Raw genomic sequence first — 8,139 nt, forward strand, 5'->3', positions numbered from 1 at the left:
CGAAACAACAACAAAAACTTTATTCACAGTTAAAAGTTCCATTTATAAGTTTGTTGAAAATGTTCAAGTTCATCAAAGAGAAGAGCTGATTCCTAATCAACTGCTTATTATTGTTATTCGGTGAAACCCGAGTCAACTTCTGATAAAATGTCCCCTGTGGTGTTTTCCGATTTAAACTGTTTTACTATTTCAACATGTGTATTAGGAGAACTCTAGTCATCTCGTTTCAGATTCTTCGACTAATAATTTAACCGCAATCATTTCAATAAAACATTGTGTTATATAAAATATCTTAGTCTTCCAACAATTTGTTCAATATTGAACTGTAAGCCTTGTAAAAGATTGGTCGGTGAAACTTTCATTAAAACGTCCTAAGCGCTATAACAAACAGTCGAAACCTAACCTACATAAAAGTCAGTGTGTGTCACGTCACACTTAATTTCTCGAAATAGGAAGAGTCTTAAAATTAAAAGCCAAAATGCATTTATCCAGATAGACTAGTTCGATTATTGTCTGCCCATTACGGGGGTGCAAGGGGGCCTTGAGAGAGGGTGCTATGAAACCTTATACGTGTAGTGAGTGTTGGGATAATAAGCCTAAAGTAATGACGTAATGTGGAGTCACCTAGCCTAGAGCCAAGTGCATAAAATTTACCATTAAAGTAAAAATATCGATTCAATTTTAAATTTGAGTCGTTTCTGAATTAAGATATTTTCTGTTATATCACCAACGTTTTTGATAAAAAACAACAACAACAGCCAAACCTCTTTAATCCACCGATACTCTAAATTAAGAAATCAACAAATATTTTTCCAGTTTTGTTGTCTATACATTTCATTTTATATTTTTAGCACATAGACAAACAACACAATTAGGTTGTACTTCTGTTGCTAAGCAACATGACATAAAAACCATCGTTGGAACGTAGTTTTATCAAAACGCACTGGCTTTTCTAAATGTTATATGTTGTTAATATAATTGATTTTTACCAATAATTATTCTATGAATTCGCCACGAATTCATTTCATGAATGATCTTAATTTTGATTGGCTCAAAAAAGAATTTACCGATATTTGACTGCCTCGACTGCAGTGTTCTGCCTCATTGTGGGTTAAGTTTGATTTCGCAAAATATATTTATATCAGTTAGCTATGAAATGTGACGGGTTATACGCTAGTACTAATATAAACAATAGAAGATTCGTTAAGACCAGTCTACATTTGCTGAAGTCTTGAATTTGGTAGATAAAAACTGTTGCCTTAAAACTGTAGAATTTTACAAAATATTAAATAAAATGTATATTTTTTAGAACATTTTTCGTAATTTGTGAAAAAACTACTTTACCTTGCAAAGTAATATTTCATTACCAAAAACGTCTAACAACACTATCGTATTTCCGCATACGGAGAGTCATTTTGTTCAAATCTTTTATCTTTGGTGAAGGTTAAAAACAATAGAAAGCCAGAGTTCGTCACATGAGTCGATGCTTATAATTAAACAAGCAGTTCGGGAAGACTCTGGGGTTTATGTGTGCAGTGCTATTAATAACTACGGAAAGGACGAAACAAGGCTGCAACTACTGATTCAAGGTAGGCCTAGTATAAGGGGAAAACTTGCAAGGTTTTTAGTGAAAGTGTCTAACTGCACTGTTCAGATCCTCAGAATTTATTTTTACTGTATTTCTAAAACATTTTGTTAGACAGTAAACTCTTAAAGATTCCTCTGTTAACAGTATCGAATATTTTGAACAATAAATGCTGTGATAGACAAAACACAGATCTGAAATGCTGTTTGCACACAAAGTTCCGACTTGAAATAAGTATAGAGTAATGATTTAACTTCTAACATGTTAATACTAAAGCTTTCTCCTTACACTGTTATTATCCCTAAATACCTACGTTCTATGTTATTATTCCCAAACTGTGTACTTACGGTGTTATTATTACTAAACCCCCTGCTTCCTTTACTGGTATTCGTAAATTCCGTCTTACTGCGTTATTTTGTTAACATCCAGTATGTTTGAGTGCCTTTCTCAATAAATATATTAACAGTCAAATCTAACCGGCTCAATAATCCTAATTTACAGAACGCACGAAATATCTCATTTTACATTTTGTAAATTATGTTCACCATGTTTTTATTTTTTGCCTTTGTTTCAGTAGTTTTCTAGAAACGAATTGTTCAATCTTTAAAAGGTAAGGTTAGTAGTTCTCTGATGCTTTTGTTTGTATTTGTGACCCCGTTCTGTCCATTGAGTCGATTGACTACCAACTTTTTTTCTAATTCTGAAATTCTATACGTGTTTCGTCGTAGTGTAAATTTCTATTAAGAAGGACAAAATTCACTTGTATCACAAATTAATAGAAAATAAAAATCAGTTTACAGTCCATTCCTAGAATGACAGTCAATATAGTATTTTACTAGAGGCACCGGGTCCTCCTCTCAATATCACAGTGACCAATATTTCCGCAAGGACGTCCTCTTTGACGTGGACTGAGCCGTTTAACGGGAACAGTGCCATCTTACGGTATCTAATTACATACTACAGAATTGATGATGGTAAGTTTAAAAGAAATTAGTTTTCATAAATTACTTTATAAGATAGTTACTTGTGCTAATTTGTCATTCCAGTTTATACTTATATATAATCTAAACGATTAAAACGTCGATCTGCTTTAGTCTGTATTTCAGCTTTTTTTTGTCACGTGCACACCTTAAACTAAGCATGAATCAGAATCTTCTATACAATAAATATAAAGTGACTTTGTAATTGTCCGAACTTTGCACTTGATATTCTGTTAAAGTTAGCATTAAATAAAACGTTAAGATTAGTGAGGTATTGAAAGAAAAATGTTTATGCCTCTTTCATTTGAGCTTTCCTTGCTTAATTTTCAAAATTTGTCATGTTGTTGCATTAGGACAAGAAAACTCTAACTTAAACGTTTCAGTAGACGGAACAGTGACGACAACTGTTATTCGTAGACTACAACCTGCTACCCTCTATAGAGCAAGTATTAGAGCTCAAAACGGTTTCGGTTGGAGCAATGTCAGCAACTTTGTGGAGTTCACGACAGCTGAAGAAGGTAATTCAGATGATACTCTTTTAAAGAGCTGATACGTAAGTTTCATTAGAATAATAACCTTTAGTTTCAATCATGTTTAGTTTTAGGAATACTTTGGTGACTTTACTTTATTTAGTTTTCTAGCTGTATAATCATTAAAAACCAGAGATTTTGTTATGTGATCGTAACGTCGTTGTTATTTCCAGAGCAAACCAACGTTGATTTTTACGACATAATTAGGTGAATCCATTTTTATATGATTGTAGGCAGCACATAATTATGTAATTTAACATTCTACTCACTGATTCTATCAGTTATGCTCCTGGATAGCATAAGCGTATTCTTTTGCTCCTATTTACTCCACATACTATTCTATTTACATGTCTAACTAGAGAGTTACCTACAAATATAACTTCCATATCCTTTACACTATCATCCCTTGTGATCCCATCTGTTTCCCTTACCTGCTCCCTCTCGTCATTAGCAAGTGCTTGGAACCGGTTGCTCAACTTAAAACCCAGCTCATCCTTGGCCCTAAATGCACTATTTTCCAAGCTTTTAGTCCTATTTCCTTTCTTAGCTCCCTTGCGATGAAGGATACCCATTTTTTTCTTAAGGTGTTCTGAAGAAAAATTACTTTATTCTTGTAACGGAGTATTATAAATCTCATGGTGTGTATTTAAAGCATATAGTGAAAACAATATAATTAAGGTAGAAACAATTTAATCGAAACACTTGTTGACCTTCAAAGGTGACTTTTTATTTGCCGATGTTATGTCTGATATTCTTTCTGACCGATTCCCAAAGATGACGTTTCGTTTGTCAATGATACGTTTGATATTCGTTCTGAGTAATTTTCAAGGATAATGTGTCATACGTAGAGCCCACCTGTGGCTCAGCGGCAAGTTTCATAAAAATTAGGATCTCAATACCCTTGGTGGGCAGAACACAAATAGCCCACTGTGTAACTTTGTGCTTAACAACAACAACAAAAAAGAATGGTGGATGATGCGTTCAGTACCCTTTCAAATGGTAATTCTAGATGTTTCACTTGTCGATAATACGTTTGGTATTTGTTTTAGGGGAATCTGAAAAATAGTGTATCGTTTGTCGATTATATGTTCGATATTTTCTATCAAAAGTGAAAAAGAACACTTCCATTTCTCCCGTAATAAGACTTTTCATTATTTATTTGTAAATGATAAGATATAGTGATAAAGGCGTGTGTAAAAACGTTTTACATTTGAGAGTTTTGTTGTCCTTAACCCTTCTATAATAATTTCATTTTTATTTTGTTTTAGCTCCAAATGTGCTAAGTTTGATATTATGCCGGGTTCTAAGATAGCCGTTCAACTTCTTACTAAACTGAGTATCAGCTTAGAAATAGAATACATTATTTTCTCTAGCACCAAGTGGACCACCAGAGGCCGTAAAAGGTGCAGCAACAGGTCCAAACTCTGTGAAGGTGTCATGGAAGGTAAGCTTCATTTTCATACAGAAGATATCTTAGGTCTTCAAAGTATACACCTAAGTAGCTAAAGAAAGCTTAAGTTCAAAAATATACCTGTTTAAATTGATAGTTTCTGTCTTTTTCTTCTTCTATATATATAAACAACATAAAGAGAAGAAGCAAATGGAAAAAATGAAACGATTTCGATGTGGTTCTGTTTAATGTGTGGAAGTACATACAACTTTTATAACCAAGTGCTTGTTAAAATCAATAACTGTTGTTGAAAGTATTGTTTTTGTGCTAGGAGAGCATACGTCTCCTAAGTAATGGTCATGTTGTTGACTCATGCCTGAAATAGATATACATCATCCAATAAATCACACAAACACTGCTTTTATCGTGTTGTTGTTGTTCAGCCACCAGAACATAAGGATTGGAACGGGAAAATCCGAGGTTATTACGTCGGTTACCGACCAGTGGGAGCTGACAACTTGTATCGGTACAAGAAAATTGACATCACCGACTTAAATACAGAAGAGGAAATTCATCTAACCAACCTCCAGAGGTCGACTGTGTATCTTGTATCTGTTCAGGCGTTCAACACAGAGGGCGTCGGACCTCGTTCGGACGAAGTTGAGGTCAAAACTCTAGAAGATGGTAAGTTGCTCACTAATGTCTTAAGGTCAATTTCTTAGATTTCCTGCTAGTCAGACGACAAAGCTGTATTTATTTGTTGATGTTTGGCCGCTTGTATTTATTTCTTTTTTGTGCTTTTTGTTTTAAACACGTATTTCGCATCACTTTGCATATGTAATTTATATGTCTCTAAAGACGTATTTTAACTGTATCTAGAGATATACCTTAGATGTATTAAAACATCTGTTCAGAGATGATTTCTGGAGATCTAGTCCAGTCACTATGTCCAGAGAACTGATTGTTTCTTTCATTATCAAAACATCTGTTGATGTGTCTGGAGAACTACTTCAGGAGTGCTTGGCAATCTACTTTGCCACGATATTTGAAGCTCTTTTCACAATATATTCTAGATACTGTGTCTGGAGTTCTACTCTAGTATGCCATATGGGGTTCTATTATAGGCACGGTGTCTGGCACTAGTATAACTATAAACACTCTGTCTGGATCTTTACTGTTGGCATGATATTTTATTCACCTACTTTAGGTGTGTCAAAATATCTGTTTCGAGTGCACTTCGTGATTTCCTTTATCTGAATCTCTACTCTAGCCACCACATCTATCTTAAATCCGGTATCTAGAAAGCTACTTTAGGGGTGTTTATAGATCCACCTTAAATGTGTCTGGAGATTTAACCCTATTTGTAGACCTACTTTGGGTAGTTTGGAGATCTACCTTAGGTGTGACGGGATATGTACATTAGATGTTTCTTGTGATTAACTTTGGGTATGTATAGACAACAAGCACTTTAGATGTTTCAAAAGATCTACTTAAAGCAAAGGGATTCGGAGATCTACTTTAGGTATGAATAGAGATACGTTTGAGATACTTCTTTAGTTGTGTTTGAAACCTCGAGACTTAGAAGGTATGGTATCTAGATGTCATCTAGACTTAAAGGCTTAACTCGAGTTTAAAAACTTGTATTTAAGAGCTTTTGGAGTTTTAATGCCCTGGTTTCATTCACAGATGGGGTGTGGGATGGGATGAGGGTGGGGCTTAATGTTTATTCATAATTATTTATTCTTAAAATACCATACTTTCACACACGGAGATGAAGTGTCTCAATAGTTATGTTTAATTTTAAAACACCCTGGTTTCACTCACGAATGGGGTTGGTGTTCCTTAATAATTACATGTTTAATTTTGAACTAACATACTTTTATTTACGGAGGTTAAGTTCCTAACAATTATATGTTTAATTCGCAATACCCTGGTTTCACTCACGAGGTGATGTTTGTTAAGAAATGTGTTTATTTTTGAAATCTATAATCTTAATTATTCAGTGAAATTTTATGTTTTTAAGAACATGAGTGTGTTTCTGTTTAAATGCAAATTCGACACACAGCTTCAAAATTAAACCTCATTTATTGATTTATTTGTTATATTTTTGATTATTTCACAAAAAAAGTTTCGTATCAATCTTGATTAAACATTACTCTCATGTTCAGTTTTGCTTAATTTGTGTTTGGTATCATTGTTTCTCCTTATCTTAAAACTAGTATTCTCGGCGATAAACTGCATAATCCGGTGAATCCAAGTAATGCTTTGCTTAATAACAGTTTCAATCATTAAGTTTATCACCACTTTAATATCGTAAACAGTCGTTCCGGGTAATAGATCTTGATTCTTCAATGTTTTTACCACTGCAGAAGAATGTTTCACAGTGATAACTTTTATTCACCAGTGACGTGTGGTGAATTTGTAGAGGTGCTGTTCTATGTAAAATTCTCTGATAATTGATAAACAAAACGTATTTGTGTGAAAAACGAAGACGGTGTGTGTCAATCTTGTTGGCAAATATCGTAAATTAACTAAAATAACGGCTTCGGACTATTTTAGATTCTCAATACGTAACAATTTACTCAACGAAATAGCCAGACTCCATTTTTCACAGGAGAATAGAAGTTAAAGCTTGACTTTTCTTCAAGTGATTCACTAGGTAGCGATACGTATTATAGATAAAATAGATAAAAGACATTAAGCAACATATTTTCCTCTTTACTCGAAACTCGGTCGATCAATTCATGAAAACTGTTTTTTTCTGTTTTCATTACAAGTTACATTTAATCCGCTCTTTGAATATATATACAACAGTACAATTTACAACAACAATTATTACGAATAATTACCCCAAACAAAGTTTTATAAACAACATAGACTCTTCTTTCTAGTTCAGAGTCTCCTTGATATCCAGTGAGCTAGTTTGAAGTCGATGTACGTACAATTGAACACTGAATTGTTGGACCCTCGAAGTAAGATAATATTTTCATAAAACCACTAATGTCCGATGAGAATTCAGTAATACTTTCGGAAAAATCCTAACATCCGATGAGAATCCACTGACGTTCAAAATTTATAACTGTTCCTGGTCAAATACCGTATATTTTCCGGTTGATAAGGGTTAGCAAAATCACGGTTTATAACATACATGGTTATAACAGGTTCCTTGCAGACTTATAAGCTCTTTCTCTTTTTTGGCGCGTCGCCTTGCCTGTTTTATAGGTGCGATAAATATTTTTCTCGAAAGTTCGGACAACAATACTCAACTATATTTAACCGGTTACGGAAGTGGATATACTGTCGATTCTTGCGTTCACGAATATTCTACAATCTTGGAGAATTGGCGGGAATTTCGCCATACGTAACTAACACTGTAAGCTAGGCACGTTTTTAAATATAAACTCATTCTAAACAAAGGTTGTCATTAAAATAAATATATAACAAATTCGTTATACGCAATATATACCTGACACTGTAAGTTTCGCATATTTTTAAATACAAATTTAATCTAAACAACGTTCAAATTAAAAATAAATACATAAAAATAAATTCGTTACAAAATGCATACTTCAGCTTTCTGAGATAGCCTTAATGACTGAACACAATGAACAAGCTTTTCTAGGAGCAAACAGTTTGACATAAAGTGAAGTTAAG

General features: G+C 33.7%; 1 protein-coding gene across 1 annotated transcript in view; it reads left to right on the forward strand.

The window, feature by feature from the left end:
* LOC106463848 (Down syndrome cell adhesion molecule homolog) overlaps window positions 1–8,139 on the forward strand; it is a 40,211-nt gene that overhangs the window by 14,708 nt on the left and 17,364 nt on the right. The window contains exons 3-7 of the mRNA XM_022391467.1: window positions 1,444–1,589; window positions 2,425–2,559; window positions 2,919–3,083; window positions 4,469–4,539; window positions 4,929–5,169. Coding sequence (XP_022247175.1) covers window positions 1,484–1,589; window positions 2,425–2,559; window positions 2,919–3,083; window positions 4,469–4,539; window positions 4,929–5,169 — 718 coding nt within the window. The 5' untranslated portion in view covers window positions 1,444–1,483. The remainder of the gene's footprint in view (window positions 1–1,443; window positions 1,590–2,424; window positions 2,560–2,918; window positions 3,084–4,468; window positions 4,540–4,928; window positions 5,170–8,139) is intronic.

The sequence above is a fragment of the Limulus polyphemus genome, unplaced genomic scaffold (assembly GCF_000517525.1).
Source record: "Limulus polyphemus unplaced genomic scaffold, Limulus_polyphemus-2.1.2 Scaffold1500, whole genome shotgun sequence".
In the NCBI taxonomy this organism is placed as follows: Eukaryota; Metazoa; Arthropoda; class Merostomata; order Xiphosura; family Limulidae; genus Limulus; species Limulus polyphemus.